This window comes from Lygodium microphyllum, chromosome 29 (assembly GCF_053477565.2).
Source record: "Lygodium microphyllum isolate KBCC chromosome 29, Lygodium_microphyllum_v1.1.10, whole genome shotgun sequence".
Classification (NCBI taxonomy): Eukaryota; Viridiplantae; Streptophyta; class Polypodiopsida; order Schizaeales; family Lygodiaceae; genus Lygodium; species Lygodium microphyllum.
The window spans coordinates 45921350-45939772 of record NC_141163.1 but is presented as its reverse complement, the minus strand read 5'-3'; the positions used below and the strand labels follow the sequence as shown (position 1 = coordinate 45939772).

Sequence of the window (18423 nt, the reverse complement as noted above, 5' to 3'; positions counted from 1 at the left end):
CTCACTCTTCTCTTGTTTCCCTTTTTGGGCCTGAGAGGGGGTGTTGAGAAACCCTTCACCCACAGTTTACGTTTTTTGCGTTTTTTGCGTTTTGCGTTTAGGGTTTGCAGTCCCAAAAAGAGGCGCCATCCTAGACTGACTATGCCTATTTATAGGCCACTCTCTCATTCATTCACTACGGCTGATTCATTCAGTCCGTCACCTCTTCTCTCCAGCCTCTCCACTACCCTCACACCCCTTCAAGAGGTTATTGCGGTCCGTGGCTGTCTTCATCATCGTCCTTGTGCTACGGCACCCTTGTTCCCTTGTATCACATTCACTCCATGATTCAGAACTTCATCATTCCATTCATCAGAGTTTCTTCTCTCTTCTCTTCTCCTCTCCATGTTTGCTGAGTTCACTCCGTGTTCCTCCCCGCAAACCCTACTATCTCGCTAATACGTCATCTTTTGACACCAACTCCATAAATGTAAGGGGCCACTGCCCCCTCCCCCCTTCAAAGACAACATCAAAGAGGTATGGAAGCCAAGATATGACTCAGGAAGAGAGTTTAGGATAATTACCAATTCACCTACCTAAATGATCTCATCAACATTGAGTAGCTGCTCACGCAAATCCTGTATGTATTTAAGGTGATTTGTCATGCTATTATACTCATCCATGTTCACATTGGCCAGCTCTCTATGGAGATAGGATATCCTAGCCTCATTGCGTGCTACAAATATGTGCTCAAGTACATCCCAAGCAAACTTTGAGGTTCAACAAGATTGAATGTGTGGAATAATTACCATTTTCACTGATAAGGCAATCAAAGATGGTGTCTGTGCATCCTTCAAGTCCCACTTCCTCTGTCCAATCTAACTATTACAACAATTTAATGCTGTTGTACTACTTGTTTTCTGCCTTGGAATGTGTGTCGGGCAAAAGCCCCAAATTTCTTCACAAATTTCAAGGAATTTAAAGAAATTTATACTTTACAATTCGAATTTCTATAGGGATGTCACCTTGGGATGCATGCCAAGAGTGAACAATAGCTGGAATCCACCTCATGGTGCATGCTGGAGCCTACCAAAAAGCACCAAATTTCTTGTGCAAATCGAAAAGAAATTGTGCAATGACGGGTTGCTAGGTGTGGATTCATGCATTGGAGGCCGATGCAAGGAAAAAGCCCCAATTTCCAGGCACCTCGGAAAGCAACCCACAGTGTTTGGGACTCGGTGGCGGCTCGGTTAGCTAAGCAGGTGCTCCAAGTGGCAACAATGTCAATGGTAGCAAGGAGGCTATCGGTGGGGAGCTGGTGGCGCGCTGGCTAGCAATGGCCAAGAGGCGATAGAAGCTATTGTAATGAGGGTGTAGGGTGGCGGAACTGACGTAAGACAGTGCTAGTGTCCAACACAAGTGGCAGCAACATTGGCTGAGCGCAACACAAACTGCTGCACAGCGAGCGAGACAATCGGCACAATGGCCATGAACACCCAAAGGGATACGCAATGCTGTAGAGCGCGCTAGTGGCACTGCAATTAGACAGAGCTGTTGTTTTTGGTTGGCAATGATGGTGGCCACAAGACATTGCCGACAGAGGCGGAGCAAGCGTCAAGCACTAGTGCAAGCAGACGCATGGCACGGGAGAGGGCAGGCACATGTGGCAGACAGGTCAATGGCAGACGCAAGTGGTGCTCTTAAGGCGGCAAATGCTGACAGTGGATGTAGGACAAAGGGTGCAGCAGGCCAACCTAACAGGTAGGGCTGGCATCCCTAGTAGGCGAAGCTAGCGCAAGCAGTTGACTTGGTTGTGGTGGCAATGCTGCCAGGCAGCAATGGTTAGCAAAGTTGGGCAGCAGTTGGTCTTTGGGCGGCTAGAGTCTCTTCGTTGCATGGAGCATGGGCAAAAGCTGGTGCCAGCAGGACCTCATGCAGGGCAGCACTAGCTCGTAGTGGCTGATTGGAACCCACATCAGAGTTCCTCTAATATCAAACATGAGAAAAATACACTAGCTATGGAGGAGAGAGAAACAAGACAATGACAGTGAGTGAGCTCAAGCAAAAAAGTAGAATGTACTTGCTGATCTGAAAAGATAGAGTGAAGGTTGTAATCGGGTCCAAGTTTGGGATGTGGTCGCCAAGTGTAAACTCGTTGCACCAGCCTTATCATACTTGAAACCAACACAGGGATATGCTAGCATTGCGGACTTGACAACAAAGCATACCAACAAAGTTAACTACCATTATGTGCTATTGAGACAAACAGTCAATCAAGAAAAGAGAATCCTCATATATTCCATCAAGTGTGTACAGGGTAACAGACATCAGAACATAGAGTACATCTCAAAAGTTATCTACTCAAAAGAAATACATGACAATGGACTAGACTAACTCAGCTGACCTCACAGTGCTACACTGTATTGAAGGATTACAAGGAGATCATTAGGGTTTAGGAAAGTTCAAGACCTGAACAGTGGGTCGAAGGAGGAAGTAAAGAGAAAGACGGATAGATACGAAGTCAGAGGAGAGAGACGAGCAAGAGGTAACCGAGGAAAAGACCATGTAAAGAAGACTTGAGGAGGAGAAGAAGACCACAATACTTCCTTGATCCTTTTGTTAGCAGATATGTCTGTTCGTGGTTGAGTCTATGGATGTGATTTAGTGGGCTAGGGTATTAGTTTATTTCCTGGATTATTTAGGCATTTTATCTAGCATTTTATGATGGCTATTTTAGAATTTTATGCTAGCTGACCTACTACCATTGATGGCATTATTTCAGCCTTTTTATTCAAGCTCCTTCTCCACAATCATCATTCATCATCTGACAAGTTCTGGTGGAGGGAGAGGAGAAAGTGCAAATGCCTTCACAGCCAGTGACTCACATTGGTTTTGTACTGTCTCATATCTTGGCATATGGATTCCATTTCCCGAGTATCTCTTTGCTTCTAAGTTCTTTGTGCAGTGTTCTTTTCTTTTTCAGTGTGTCTCTTTCCTTTGTCTCTTGTGTTCAACAATCTATTACAGCAGTTTCCCACACTTCCATCACTACATCCACTTCTGGCATGGTATCAAATTACAAGATCATTGTTCCTGCTGCTGTTTTACACTGTTTCGGGTCTGAGTTTTGACTTTTCGTCTGCTAATTGGACCTGTTTCTGACTGCTGTGACTGATCTACAGCTTGGGTGACTTTCCTCTCCTAATTTTCAGCCTGTTCCGCTATTTTCTCAGTGAGGCTGAGGGATTTGGTGAGCATAGAGTTCAGCTGCCAGGATTTCCAAGTAGTAGGTGTCAAGCCATGCGGCTTGCTGGAGCCAATCATGCTCTACCCTCGATACTGCCAGCTGTTGTGAAAAAAGCTCAATTTGTTCATCTTGTCGACTAGTAGCATCTTGGAGGGAGTAGATGTGCATCATGCACTTAGATGCTAGGGCCTCTGACTACATCAATCTCCCTTTTAAATGCTCCACTTTGGCATGTAGCTTGATGTCGGGCTATGCCTCCTCTACCTTTTTGCGCTAACTGGCCACTTTTGCCTCTATGCGCTGATCTTTGGCCTCCTCCTTGGACTTCTTCACAAAGGTGCGCTTCTTCTTGATTGCGGCACGAGCAGCAAATGCCTAAGCTTGGGTGCGGGGTTTGGGGTCGATTGGGGCCGAGTTAGAAGACATCTATCCTCACTACATGGTCTGGTCCAAGTTTTTTTGGACTATTGACAATATATACTTCATGAGGTACATGACCTCGGCATCAGTATCAGCCAGGAGTTGGCAATGATCACTCTGCAGGACTTCAACACGCTCCAAGACCTCATCTCGCTCTTGCTCAAGGGCCTCGCAGTGCTCCATGAGCATTTGGAATCCTGAGAGAAAGTGCCAGTGGAGAAGTCAAAGAGGTCCAGGGCATGGCTTCCTTGGGGAGCTTCATCATCGCTAAGGGGAATGATTTTCTCTTTGATGATGATCTTCCCTTTGCCAAGTGCGAGTGGCACCAAGTGGTTCCAGGTTGTGCGAAGGGTATTCCCAAGGCATGCTCTCTCTCTCCTTGCTGCTGCACCCCCCAAAATTTTCCCAATATCTCCACCTTGTGTACTTTGCAAGAAGCATGACGAAAGCATTGATCACCTGTTCTGGGATTGCTTAGAACCTCCCACACTTCATTGTAAGTTTTTGTCCTCCTCCAAGCAAGTCGGTCCTCACCACACTGTCATGTGAAACAAATGCTTCTTCAGGATAGGGGAAGACCTGACCCAGAGTCACAGAAAATATGAAATATAGCTCACGTTATGATTATGCAGCATATTATGGTCCTTTAGGAATGTCACTCTTTCAGGCCAAAATAAGAGAAGGAAGGTCAAGCTACTTGATGGCTTTAGCACACGCCCAAAGGAAGCCCAAGTTTTTATAAGCCAAGCTGTTAAACTTGAATATAAGAGCCCGTAGATAGCAATTAGGAAAATTTTGAGGACAATCACGAAATATCTGGACAGTGATTATTTATACATCTCGCAAATAATCCGTATACTTTCTCTTAACATGTTTCAAGACAAAAAATGGAAGAAAGCCAAATCAGTATGTATAGGTTGAGAACCAGCCACTCCAAACATGGACGGTAAAGTTTATCATGTCAAGACCTTCCATACAGAGAAAGTCATTAGACAAAATCACACCACTCAGAGAAGGTATCATAATCTTAAAACCTTCCATAAAGAGAAAGCAACTAGAAAATTCCTGAACCAGCAAGAAATCAACCATCCTTAACATGTTCCATGACTTTTATCGTATGAAAAGGTAATTAGACATGTTCCTAAACAGACAAATGAACCCCACTCGGACGTATCATAGTCGACTCTGCAAAAGATCGAGGTACACGTTCTTCAAGTGTGTAATCAGACCCGAAAGATATGGGGTTATCAACGGCGTGCTGGAAAATAAACAAGATGAACGGCAAGGCAGCAGGATACCTGCGTAGAAGAGGAAGCAGCCGCCATGGAAGGGCCGGTCAGGAGGAGCGGTCTGGGGTGCGGTTAAATGGAGGTGGCTATGTCAGTAAGGTAAAGGTGCCAAAAGAGCGACGCCAAGATTCATTCCCTCGATGACAGTGAATCGTGATCAGGAGTCCAGGACTGAAGTGAAAGATCAACATCCAAAAGCTGCGACGGTGCTGAGAAATTTCTGGCGTCACGACAATGCCTCTCAGCTTCGTTAGCACTTGTTGTGAACTAAAGTGGATCAGATTTTGGGAAATGTTCACCGAAGACTCGTATTTGTCAATGGAGTCCTAGCCTAGTGGTTGGTTTGAGTGTGGGTTGATTTTTGTGGGTGCGTGGTTTTAAACCCTTGTTTTCTACTTACCTTCTTGCACTATAGTCTAAAAGTAAAGAAAATATAGAGGATTTGAGTTGTAATAGACTTACCTACTTACCTTCTCACATTATAGTTTGAAACTTAAAAGCTTAGATGTAGACTCAAGGTTTGAGTGTTGCACTCCTTAAGCTATCACTCCAACTCCTTTGCATCCACTTTAAGAAGCTCCATCACTAAGAGAAGAAGATAGAGAAGAAAAAGAAGTGGGAGAGGAATGAGAAGAGTTTCTCCTCAATCGGTTCCTCTCTCTCTCTCTCTCTCTCTCTCTCTCTCTCTCTCTCTCTCGTAATGTGCAAAAAAGTTTAGACAAAAAGAAAGAAGAATGGAGATTCCAAAGCTTTTGCACATAAGAATGAGTCCCTATTTAATTTTACAATATTATATTCATTAGGATTGAGGTTATAATTTTCCACTTAAAGTTGGGTAGCCCACCCCTTTTGTGGCTCTGGATAGATCCTTCTCTTAATATATGTGCATAACTTAGCTTAATTTGACCTAATTTAATATAACATACCTATTTTTCTTCAATGAACTATGTACGATCACCCCTTTTTTCACCCCTCGACTGCTTGTTGTTAATTCTACGTTTATATATATCCATGCATTCTCATAGAAGCTTAAACCATTTTAAACTCTATTTAATTGGCTTTAAATAACTTTGTGATGATTTAATTATCATTTTTCTCAAATTAAATCTATTTAATAAAATATTCTTAGATTTATTTTAATTTTTAACATTATAAAGATTTATTATCAAATTTTTCTAATTTATCCTTATTAATTATTATTTTTATAATATTATTAATTTTCTTAAGTTATTTTAATTTATTAATAATTTTTAACATTAATTTATTTTATTATTAATTATTTAAAGTATTAAATTTTATTCTTAATTTTTTGATAACTTTTATAAATTTTTTAACCCAAGGATTATCAATATATCATAGATTTTATTCTAACTTTTGGTCAATTTTAACAAATTATTTTCATATTTTATAACTATATTTAAAATTTTTGTATTAAGAAAAAGATAATCATATATATATATATATATATATATATATATATATATATATATATATAAAAGAAAGAGAGAGAAAATGCCTTAATATAAGGCTTATGGGGACCTTAAGGGTAAGGGGGTAAAATGTGTGTCCCCCTAGTCCCCCTCAAAAAGTCAAAGGATTCCCCTCCTAATGCAAGGAGGCATATTCTACAGTGGATTCTGTGAGATTTTTGCGATAGATTCTGCAAAAATATAGGCATATTCCACAGTGGATTCAGTGAGGTTTTACGATGGATTCCGTAAAACTGTATGTATTTGTCGAGGCTCGTACACAAGGTGGATTCCTTGTGTGAAAAGTTGATGGGGACACTTCTCCTTTTTGGGCGTTAGATTAATTTAATGTGCACGTGTTAGATATGATCAATGCCCCACCCTCATTAGGTGCTACCAATGATCCATGGTGCTCAAAGTTGTAAGGCCCCCATTATGAGGAGAAGCCAAATGTGAGCCCGGACATTGGTTGAGTCCTGACTTGTATATCAGATGAGGTCTATGTGACCGGATGGCAAAAAGGTGACAGTTGTGGGTCTAATCTTTGGGTTAGACGGAGTGGTTAAGCTGGTAGCAACTCGAGGCACATTGCATTGAGTTGCGTGGTAAGGGAGTTAAAAGGGGCCCCTATTGTGGGGTCCGGGGGCCGCGGAAGCGGCCCCTCGCTGGGGGGTCCCAGGGGGGACCAGCGGCCCCCCTGGCGGGGGTCCGGGGGCAGTGCCCTCGGCCCGATGGTAAAGGGAATATTCCCTGGAATATTCCCTGGCCGACTAGTGGAGGCTCATATGGTAGGTCGGTCAGCAGGCCGACCTAACGACCTTCGCGGGCTATAAAAGCTAAACCCCTTCGCAGCCATCATTCACTCATCTTTCACCCAGTCAGAGTTGTTGTTCCAGCTAGCCTTAAGCTCTTCACCTATCTTCTGTCTAGATCGCCATCTAAGCTTCACACAGTGGAAGCGCACGGGTGGACAGAGCCATCTTTGTATCAGTTGTTTGGAGTTAAAGAATTTACTAATTCTCCTCTTATCTGTTGTGTACTCTCTATCTCTTTCTCAGATTCTGTTCGCTGCGCCGTGTAATATTTTACAGCACGTGGGTGATTTCACAGCAGGTGATTCTGCAAAATACATATTTAAATTAATGGACGTTTATGTTTAGAGTGCACTCGTATTAAATTAAGGTTAAGATAGAGTTTCAACCTATTTAATTATTTTGTAGATGAAGACTGCTAGGTATTCACTTTTGTGGATTTTATCTTATTATTTTTTAACAATTGTGAATGCTTCAGTTGATGTGTAAAGCAGGCAACAGTGGCGTTGGGAAGCACTGGGTGATAGCGTGTATTCAAATTACCTAGAAGAATTATTATTTTTTATGGGTGCATGTCTTATCATTACATTTAGGCGCGCTTATTTATTAAAGCACTTGACAAACATTTATTATTTTGTATATGCATAAGTGCTCAATTTAAATATTTCATTATTAGACATTGTATTTGGGTTGTATTTGGACACATCCCGACTTTTTGGATGCCTAAACGCTTTATTCTTTATTTGTGCAAAAGCAAACACAAAAGCCAAAAGCATGCTAATTGTATTTTGGGCTATTTTTGAGCTTGGAGATTAATAAATTTATAAATACATGCCTTGTGGAGCTCTCACACAAGGCATGGGGGGAGATTATACCCAATTTGTCTTTTTGTCTTATGTCGTGCAAACCTTTCTTCTTACTTTATGAGCTTTTGTAAAATTCTTTGTTCTTGGGGACCTTCGAGTGTTCACTTCGCGCGTATATAGCATCTAATTTGCGCACCACCTCCTCTCACCCCCCCCCCCCCAAAAAAAAGCACTAATAGCGCTAAATCCCCTCCCCCCCCTTCCGATTCCCCCCACAATATGTGTGGGCCCTATACCCCCCTCTCCCTTCTTTTTTTAAGGGAGGAATTTTTTTATTAAAAAAACTTAATAGATATTTTCTTCTTTCCAAACCTATATTAAAAAACTAAAACTCCTCCTTAAGTAATAAGATAAAAAATGCCCTCCTACTAAACTCAAATAAAGACAAAACCCCTCCCTCTTCCCCTTAGACAATTGTTAGGGTGGCCCCTCTTCACAATTTCAACACATAACAAAGAGGGGGTTGCTCTTGAGAGAGAGAGAGAGAGAGAGAGAGAGAGAGAGAGAGAGAGAGGGAGGGTCAACATGAGTGAATTATCAAGAGATAAGGTAAATTCTGTAAGAAGGAGATAGCACCAGTTTGTGCATCGACACCCTACCTTCGAAGTCCTTCTGTTCTAACACCTTTCCCTATCCACCATGGTCCCATGCAAGCACGTTGATGTGGGGGGACTGTCAATTAGCCAAAACATCGAGAATATGGCTGTAAGTACAACTGAGGTATACTATTTTAATTTCAAAATTTCTTAAATAATTTATATTACTTAATTTTTAATCATAAACATTCTTATAAATTAGAAAAATCAAAACTTTTCTAATAATTGCTAGATTTTGAATTACCATTAATATTTTTAATTAAAATATAATAGATATTATATCAAATTTATTAAAAACTAATAATTTAAAGTTAAAATATAGCATGAATGCACTTTAATGCAAGTTAAGAAAACTGCATTTAATTTTTAGATCACCTTGGAAAAATACAAACGGAATAACTACTCTTTATTGCATATTTCTCACTAAATACAAAAATATATAAACTAACATATGAAATAGTAAGGTTATTATTGCGTTTAGTAAAATTTCTAGGCAATGTCAAAAAATATACTAACTTTCATTACCATTTAATGATATACTAATAAAAAACCAGTTAAAGAGTTTAATTGCTTTAAAATAAAAATTTTAAAATTTATTCGATAAATCATAAGGTTAAAATTATAAATTTTCCTTATTTTTCTACATAAAAGGAATGGTTGTTGATAAGTTCTTTCACTGATTGTGGGTACATTAAATTACAGAAAGAGTTTCTAATCATGTATGTGCCTTCATAAAAAATTAGAGGAGATTGAGGCGTGATGCCATCCCCAAGGACCTCTTCAGTTACTCTTCACCCAGAGTTATATATAAATTGCCTAAGGTGGCCGACCAATGTTTAGATACATATGGTCGTTTAGAAGGCTTTCCCTTATGGTAGGCGAGAACCAACAGGGCTCTAGTTTGAGGTTATAATCTCGATCCTTGTCCTAAGATAGGATAGGAAACCTATACAAATCCAATGTGGTTTAACATTGGAAGACTCGAGATGAGAACAAGGTAGGGTGGCAACTCAGTTTTTCTTGGGTTGGTTTGCTTTTAGGAGTGGTTGTATATATGGCAATAATATAAACTACTTTGTTTTCTCAAAAGAATTGCTAGGTGTTCATACATAAGGATGTGTTAATGAATCTTTTATGAAGGTTAATTAAGAAAGTTGTTTTATAATGTTTCCTAGCGTAAGTAGTATTCTTGCTTAGTTAACTAAAAGTGGCCACGTCAAGGGAAGCAAGTAGATGGTCTTCCCGATGATACCATCCTATAGATGGGTGGACCCAGTTTTCCAAGTGGGATTTCCCCAATTTTTAGAAAGAGATAATAAGTGCGACTATTCTTAGGTTTGAGTCTTAGAATTGGCTTGCACTATTTCAGGGATCTAGTGTGAGACTATGCCTTACAGGACAAGGGGTTGACATGCAACTCCCCCTCGTTTCTCACTCTCATTGAGCCAACTATGGTGATCAATATTGGACTACTATTAGAGATCCTAGTTATGTCTTTAGGAACCCATAGGATGTTCCTAATGAGATGAGACTAAATGCTTCACTTCTGAGGTAAACATAGGGAACACCTAGTTGCCTAAATCCATGTGCTCATAGTTAGCACGGATAGTGGCAACTAGAATTGAGTCCCTAGATGACTGCCAAACTACTCTCCCTAGAATTAGGGCCAAGTTCGTTTCACATTGTATTAGAGTATAAATTTTAGTATGCTCCATTGTTAATACGACATTAAGTTAATAGGTATTGATATTTGTAATAGAAATAAACACACTAACTTGAAAATTGAGTGCATGTAAACAATTGGTTGAACACATAAACTTGAAAATGCACGTAAACAATTCATTAAATATCGAATATTTGTTTTCTAGGGATCCTTTAACCAACTTTTGTGCCATGAGGTGTTTCAAGCAATGTACACCGTGGGGCTTGTGGATCCAACAATTTTCGGTTTTGACATACTGTTACCTTGGTTACTTTCAAGGCTATCCTTGGATTGGACTAGTCAATAATCCAAGATGAAAGTTAGAAGTTGCAAAATGGTAATTACTTATGATAAAGTCATGCACACTATTGATAATGATGTAACAAGGGCTTAGAGCCTTGAAGAACTTAGTTTGGTCAAAGTCTTTTGGTTCTTTCGAAGACTCTGAAGCTTTTATTTGTATGAATAATCAGTTGATCAACCAAAATCAACCAAAATATAAAACTATTTTTCTTGAGGAATTCATGGCTAATCTTGTATTTTACATGGCTTATAAGTAAAGCCTTTGTATAGAAATAATGAAATAATATAATTAGTTTCTCTTCTTTTTTTCTTGAGCAATTATGTTTAGTATAGAATTGTGATTTAAATTAACTTACCTTGTCATATATATATCAAAAGCGAACCATGTTATGATAACCTCATCTTTCACACTATGTACCAATCCATCTTGCACTCACTAGATTACTCTTAGCAGGAAGATTTCATGAAGACCTTGAAAAAACTTTATTGTCCTCTTAGATATTATGTGGAGAGGCGATGGACTCCACACAATGTCTACAACTTCATTGATGTCGAGATGCTAGCCTACCTCGAAACTAATCTTAAAAGAATTTTATGGATGGAGAAACCAAAACTTGTTAATATATTTTTGTTTGAGGAATCAAGAATCAAAACCATCATAAACATAAATGATTGCAATATCTATGAAGATTAGTACATTTATAATCAAGTAACTGATATCATATCTCTTGATAGAACAACCCACCTAGGTAGGTTAAAGCGAAACAACTATGTTATCAAAAGTTTCCTAAACAACCAAATCAATATCACCTTCTCAAAGTTCATGAAATACCCCTTGTATATAAAGGAATACCTAATGCCAACTTCCATGATTGGATCCTCACTCAATGTATTGAAATCTCTTCTCAAAGCTCGAACATTTTACATATTTATGCAATAAAACTTGAGCTTTTATGGTGTGGATAATCTTGTCTAAAATTCAACCAAAATTTTTAGGTACTCCCACCATCAATCTCTTTGGCTTATTAGCAAGAAAAGAATTTTTTATTAAAGCAAGTAAAGTCTCCCGAATTCAACGGGGAGGGACTAAAAATAAAAACTAATGATGAAACGTGGATTGAACAAATGGAGGACTATTTGTGGTTGGGATGAGAATAGCCAATTAGACTATGATCACCTATCTACATCTCACTAGAGAGGCTTGTCTCTGGTGAGAATAGTGGTACCACAATGATGGGGATTTGGAATTGGGGTCATCTCAACCTTATCAACAATGTGTTAGCATAGAAGTCTTATAGGGTACTATGGGAGCTTCTCCCTTAACTGCCAAGACCCACAGACCGCTTATTGTTTAAAGCGTTTCAAGGCAAGTGCAATGGCTACCTCTCACATAGTCCTACGCACTCTCACACCTACGATACGAGTGTAGTGAGCTTACCTCCATGCTCAATCGAGTTCCTCCTCCCTCAAGCACTTCGGTAGATCCACGATCCAAGGTGCAAGCTCAAGCAAGCTCGATCCTCAACAAGCTCTAAGCTCCATGCTCCATTGCTGTGCATGAGACAAGAGAAGAGAAGAGAAGAAGAAGAAGAGAGAAGAAGATGGAGAGCTTCTCCACCACATTCCCTTGCCCTCACACGCTCACTTCCTCACACTCCCTCTCTCAAGCACAAGCTCAAGCAAGTAAGAGCAAGAAGAAGAAGAAGAAGAAGAGGAGAGCTACTTTTGGCCACACACAAGAATGAGCTTCTCTATTCACTTTTTGTCTTTTACACATACCGTGATCCCTTTTGGGCACCCACCCCTTTTTTACATGACCGGCCATTTTAGCCTAGGTCCTCTTTTCCTGTTCCCTTCTATTTACATTGTGGTGTCTACTCTTTACAAATTGCACAAGAGGGAGCGTGGTGCTCTTTTACAAAGATTTAGGGATGCCTTTGCATTTTAAAATGTGCCTCTTCCATTTTGCACTCGCCTTGGGTTTTTAAGGTGTCTTTGCATTTTTGGCCTTTTTTCCTCTTATTTTTGCTATCGAGCCACCTTTTCCCACTTTGCACTATATTTTAAATTTTTCTTTTGCTTCTTTTTTTTCTTTTTTTGACTTTCTTACACTGGGATTAACATTACCCCCTCCTAGTCGAGTGCTAGTCCCATGGCACTTGTGGGCTTTGTTGATGAGGGCTCAGTCAGTTGAAGGGTTGTCATAGAGATCAATGACGGGGCCTTGCCGGGGATTGGACATGGAGAATAAGCATATCAAAATGGTTGAGGTTGTGGAGGTAGAGAGTGGATTGAGTGGGTGATGGGGCCTCCGAAGTTGATGGGTTGTCGTTGTTGGTCGAATTCACCTAAAAAGGAAAAGAAGATGCACTGCCTAGGGGGTGTGTCTACATTGTCGTGCAGTGCATTGTGTCCGTACCAATGGAGCTGGGAGTTGGGTCGAACTATAGACCAAACTAAAGGAGGCCAATGCCAGGGGTGTTGTCCCACACTTGAGGACCCAATTCTTGTAAAGGGAAGGTGCTGTGGGTGTAGCTTAGGGAGACATGTCTAACCATAGGCAAGTGTGACCTCCCTAGGTGTGTCCTACCCTTGATGAGCCCTAAGTGTGAGGTAGGGGAACATTAGGGGCCAAGGGGTTAGGCATGAAGCCGGCCAATCGAGGCCACTAGATGCACCTAACTTGAGAGCCCCTAGGTGCAGTGGTTGTGGCACTCTGATGTTATAGTAGCGGACTTCATTTATTCTTTCCCTTTTTTCTCATTTTCTCATTTCTTTTATTTTCTTTGTTTTCTTTTTCCATTTCCTTTTTTTTTCTTTTTGATATAAGTATGAGGAGACAAGATAGATGTCATCCTCATGATCTTTAGGAGCTTCACGAGGAGGCCTAAGGGATTTGCTAAGAAATGTAAGGCTTAGCATGTAGCCTTTCTGATTAATCCTTACATTGAGTAGGGTATTAGAGAGGAAAGGATGGTTACATTTCGAGAACCTACTATCACTCATATTTTCTAAGAGACTCATGCAAAATGTTGGCAAGAGAGCAGCCCTTAGCATTAGGTGAATCATTGCACAACTATCTATTTTGGCATTGATGTCAAAGTAGAGCATTGGTAGGTGCTCTTCTTATGGTATTGGCTTTAGTTTTAATAGGATTTGCAAGAGACTGAGGTAATTACATGTGGTAAGGAAGGCGAGGTTAAGGCATGCTGTAAACTCATCTAGGAAGTAAGTGATGGAAGGTTCGAGGTATTGAGCTCCAAAAACAAGGCACTCTTCAGGGCTAGAGGTGTTGACATTATAGATCAAAGGGAAGTCGTACCTGCCATGCTTCCCCTGGTCAAAATCCTCACTGTGGTGCCTCGGGTAAGCCATGTAGGTGGGTCATTTCTTTCATATGGGAGAGTATTACAAAACGCCATCCATGCCTCAAAATTGTTGTCCCAGATCTTCCGGTGCCATTTAGACTAGGACTCGTAGCCTTTGACTTTTCTTGGCTCCTCCATTACCTTATCCTCCTAGTTTTGAGCAGGTTTTCTCCTCCATAATGTGGGATTTTTTACTCTCTCATCTTGCCACCGCTTCCTAGCCTCTTGGAGATTTGTATGGCTCCTTCAACCACTTGTGCAGGTAGCACCTTATTCAGAGCATTAGGGTAGAATAATTCTAATTCAAATCCTATTCTCCCATTGTTCCTAGTGATTCAACTCTCGTGCCCATTGATAGTTGTTCCTCAATTTGCAGCATTTGGACATCACATGCTGTTGTGACTTGGCACTAAAATTTCTCCTTGTGAGATAGGCCAATTCCTTGCATTTTCTTTTTGCCTCAATTATTCTTTCCATGGCGCCTAGGTCTTCTTCTTGGCCTTTTGCCTCTATTGATGGAGGCAGGGGTAGGCTCTGTTCAGCAAACTACCCTTTCAGGTCATCAAGTGGCTCCAAATCATGGCCTTCCTCCATTGGTGGTTCTGCTTGGGTGGTTATGGTTGATTGTTCGTGCTGTCCTTGGCCTCCAATTCCCAGCTTCTCTAAGTCTTCTTTAGAGAGCCCTACTTGTAGTAGAATTTGCCTTTGTTGCTCTAGACTTGGGCTCTATAGAGCAATACTTTATGTCTAGAGCACCACCACGTTACTTTGGCCCACTTAGACTTTTGAGGTCTCTTGAGTGGCGGCAAGTGCAATAGTCAAGGTTGGAGATGGTGGGTGTAGTGGGTCCTTTCCCTTGCCCATTACGATGGGTTATTGAGTCTTCTCTTTTGCAACAATCCTTGATCATAGTTCTTCCCTTAGGCTTCGGCAGGAGGCTCCTCAATTGACAGCCTTGTGGCCAAGGCTAGCTACTCACCATCTTCTCTTTTCAACCTCTCCTCCTCCTCTAACTGCTTCCTCTTTCTTTCCTCCTCTGTTTTTCGAGTTTCTTCTTCAATCTTCTTCGGCCACTCATTCTCTTCCTTGTGCTTCTTCCTTTGCTCATCCTCCAACTTCTTTGACTCCTCTTTTGCAACTTCTAAGTCTTTGTCTTTAGTTCCTGTTGTCTCCTTCTTCCTTGGAATTTCCACCTTCATCTTTCCTTTTCCTTGGCTTGATAAAGCTGAACCCTCCTCTCAATTCCCACTGGTAGTCCTTTCACTTGAGACCTCTTATTGTTGATGGGCCTGGAGCCTTGGCTTGATAAAGCTGAACCCTCCTCTCAATTCCCACTGGTAGTCCTTTCACTTGAGACCTCTTATTGTTGATGGGCCTGGAGCAATGCTTCTCTCTTTCTTGTAGCTTACTCAGCTTCTTCTCTTTGCATCCTTGCTACTTCTTCGTCTCCCATGTTTCTTGTGGAGAAGGAGATTGTAGTTTACATCTATAGTGGTGATTGGGTTGGTGGTTCATGGGCAGGGGATGTGCGCTAGAGTCTCTTCCACTACTTCTAGTTTTTCCAGGTCTCCAATAGCCCCCTAGATAATTGTAGTGCGCACACCTCCAAATCCAATGCTTGAGGCCTTGGCCAATGGTTTCTTCCGTGCCTTCCCCATTGTGGAAGCCGAGGACTCCCCACTTGCTAGTCTTGCATATGTGGCTAGTGCCTTTGTTGAAGCTTCAATGGTTTTCGGAACATAGCCATTCCAATTCACTTCGTCTAAGGACTTTGGCTGCGAGGCTTTCTAGCAATGGCACTCCAATCCTACTCATTAAAGTGTTATACCTCTGATTGGAGAATAGACCATGGATTATCTTCACCTGTAGCCTAACCTCAGGGTTTGGAATGTTAGCTAGGCTGACTTCGTCATTGGTGCAGACTAGGGTATTGTCCATTCCTAGCATGCTATAGACATATCTTTTAGGCTACCTCTCAATTTTATTGACCAAGCCCAATGCTCTTTCCACCATTTCAGGGGTCAATTCAACTTCAACCCTGTGGGTTTCTTCTCCTTGACTCACCATTACAATGCCACGGTTTCTACCAGCATCAAAAGTTTGTAGGAATTCCATGCACTTGTTGTAATCCATAGCTTGTCCAACATTCTCTACATACTTGCTCAAGTTGCATTAGTTGACAATCTACTTCACAACCTATTCTTCCATGACCACATCTTCCAAGTTCGAGATTTTCTTGAACTTAAGCTGGTTGAAAGCCCTTATTTCTACCATTAGGACATACTTCACTTGCTCTTCTTCTGTGAACGCAAGCTTGCTGCCTTTGTCTTGACCTGCCATGTTGGATTTTTGTCATGACATCATAGCTCACCATTAGTTTTCTTAAGACTAGTCTTTGCAACAAGATAAGTAAATAATGAATGCAAGCTATGGAAATGTAAAATGCTTAAGTCTAGAATGAATTTTTTTTCTTTAAGTAGTCCATACATTCCAACAAAAATTCCTTGATCATAAGTTGACTTTCATTCATCTTTTTAGCTTTTAAAATTCGGTTGAGATTTTTCCTAGATCATAAGTTGACCTTCATCCGTCTTTTTAGCTTTTAAAATTCGGTTGAGATTTTAAGATATGTCTTCTTTTCCACATTACCCACTCCCCCCAGGAATTATATTAATCCTTCCTAGGATTAGATGATGAAGGGTTAAGGGCATTAAGCGTATGTTGCAGTGCTTCACTTTTGCATGAGCCAAGCATAAAAGTGTGGGTTATACTCCAAGTGAGCATGTTGGTCCATGTCGTGAGGTTGAATGCCTACATGTGTAGTGTAGGTTAGGACATCAATGATTATAGGAAGTCACTGGAGTTGATCCTGCTGGCGATGTGTAGCTCTTCCTTAGTAAGGATTCAATCTAAATAGGGGTGGGCCATGACATGATTTGCTAAGGGTTGATTGCGAGTGATGGCCAATATTCTCAAGGAGGTAGGAGCTACATAAGTGGGGTTATACTCAGAGATTTTGATGGCATGTCTCTACTCGGCATTGGTTATAATTGGGCAACCCTCTTGTTCCCATTGGAGACAAAGAGCAGACCGTTTATGTAGAAATGAAGAGTCAGTGTTGGCCAATTTTTTTAAGTTCTTCTAGCTCTTGGCTTGTGGCAGAGACTTTGCTCTTGCTATGGAAGGTGATTACCCTCCGTTTATGATCTTGCTCTCGAGAAATCTCATTGGCGATTAGTTCCTCAGCTACCATGGGGACTTTAATAAACATGAATTTATATTTTTCTTAGGTACATGGCAGCATGCATACATCAATTGCTAAAGACTCTTCTAGGAGACCTAAGTCCAATCGCTCATAGCTTTTAGTAAGCATTTGGAAGGTGGCATCCAAACGTCTATTGCAAGTGACAAATCATCCCCCATGTTCTTGGCTAAATCTGAGGCCAAAGTGAGAATAGATCGATTCTCATAAGAGGGTCTAACATAGCCTGCAGGAGGTTGGGGTTTGACTGGGCTAGATAACTCAGCAATTGATGCCTAGTGCGTGGATTGGTCAATAGAGCGCTCATCAGCAACTTGTGTGAGGGGCTTGTCTTCTTGGGGCTTTGAGGTTGCACTACTTCCTACTTGTGGAATAGCAAGGACACTAGAGTATCAAGTTATGTTGGTTTAGGGACAACAGGCTGTAGTTTTGGTCGATAGACCCGTTGAGGCTCTATGGGTTTGGTGGCTTTTAGTTTAGGCATCTTCTCAATTCTAGGCGGCTTAGAAGGTTTTGGAGATGGGCTAGGAGTTGGTAGGTGAGGGGCATGCATGCCACTCATAATCTTAAGCAACCAAATCCAGTTGTTGCCTTCATAATAGCATTGAGCACACAATAGGACTTTGGGCACCCATTGCGGCTTGGCCGTTCGTTTGGTTCTATACCATCGACTTTGTCTCCTAGGATTAGGGCGTGATGTTCGAGAATTATGGGTCCATGCAAGTTGGCTTTTAGGTGGCCATGATTGTCATTTAGGTATCCATTTGAGTTGTGGCTCAATGTTTTAGGCCATGTCTTCTTTGGGTTGCAATTGGTTTGTCCTGGTGGGGTGGATTGAGTCATGAACCCCCTTTTTAGACTTTGCACTAGGTTTCCCTACACCGATAGCTTGGGGACTTAGATGGATCCATGCTGCCCTTGTTGAAAGTTGTCACTATACAAACACTGCTAACAACAAGGTGAATGCATTGCGAGTCATAGTTAGCGTTGCAACAATGGGCTTGCTTCTTGAATGTGTGACCCATTAGCGATTCCCTACCAGAGGCCTTAGTGTTAGGTAACACATAGAATATCTTAGGGAGGCATTTAGTCTCAATAGAGACCGCTACT

At 41.1% G+C, this 18423-nt stretch overlaps 1 protein-coding gene across 10 annotated transcripts in view; it reads right to left on the bottom strand.

Annotated features, from left to right (window-relative positions):
- LOC148010578 (uncharacterized) overlaps window positions 1-5254 on the bottom strand; it is a 29971-nt gene extending 24717 nt beyond the window's left edge. For 5 of the 10 annotated variants that reach the window (XR_015689547.1, XR_015689546.1, XM_087671940.1 and 2 more), the window contains exon 1: window positions 4945-5254. Coding sequence is in view for 4 of the 10 variants with exons in the window: in XM_087671940.1 (XP_087528066.1) it covers window positions 4945-4971 (27 nt within the window). In the remaining 6 variants the exon portion in view is untranslated. Of the gene's footprint in view, window positions 1-4105; window positions 4185-4944 lie in introns of all 10 variants that reach the window. The other 5 variants (XR_015689543.1, XR_015689545.1, XR_015689544.1 and 2 more) reach the window with 2 other exon arrangements.
- Between the last annotated feature and the right edge of the window lie 13169 nt (window positions 5255-18423).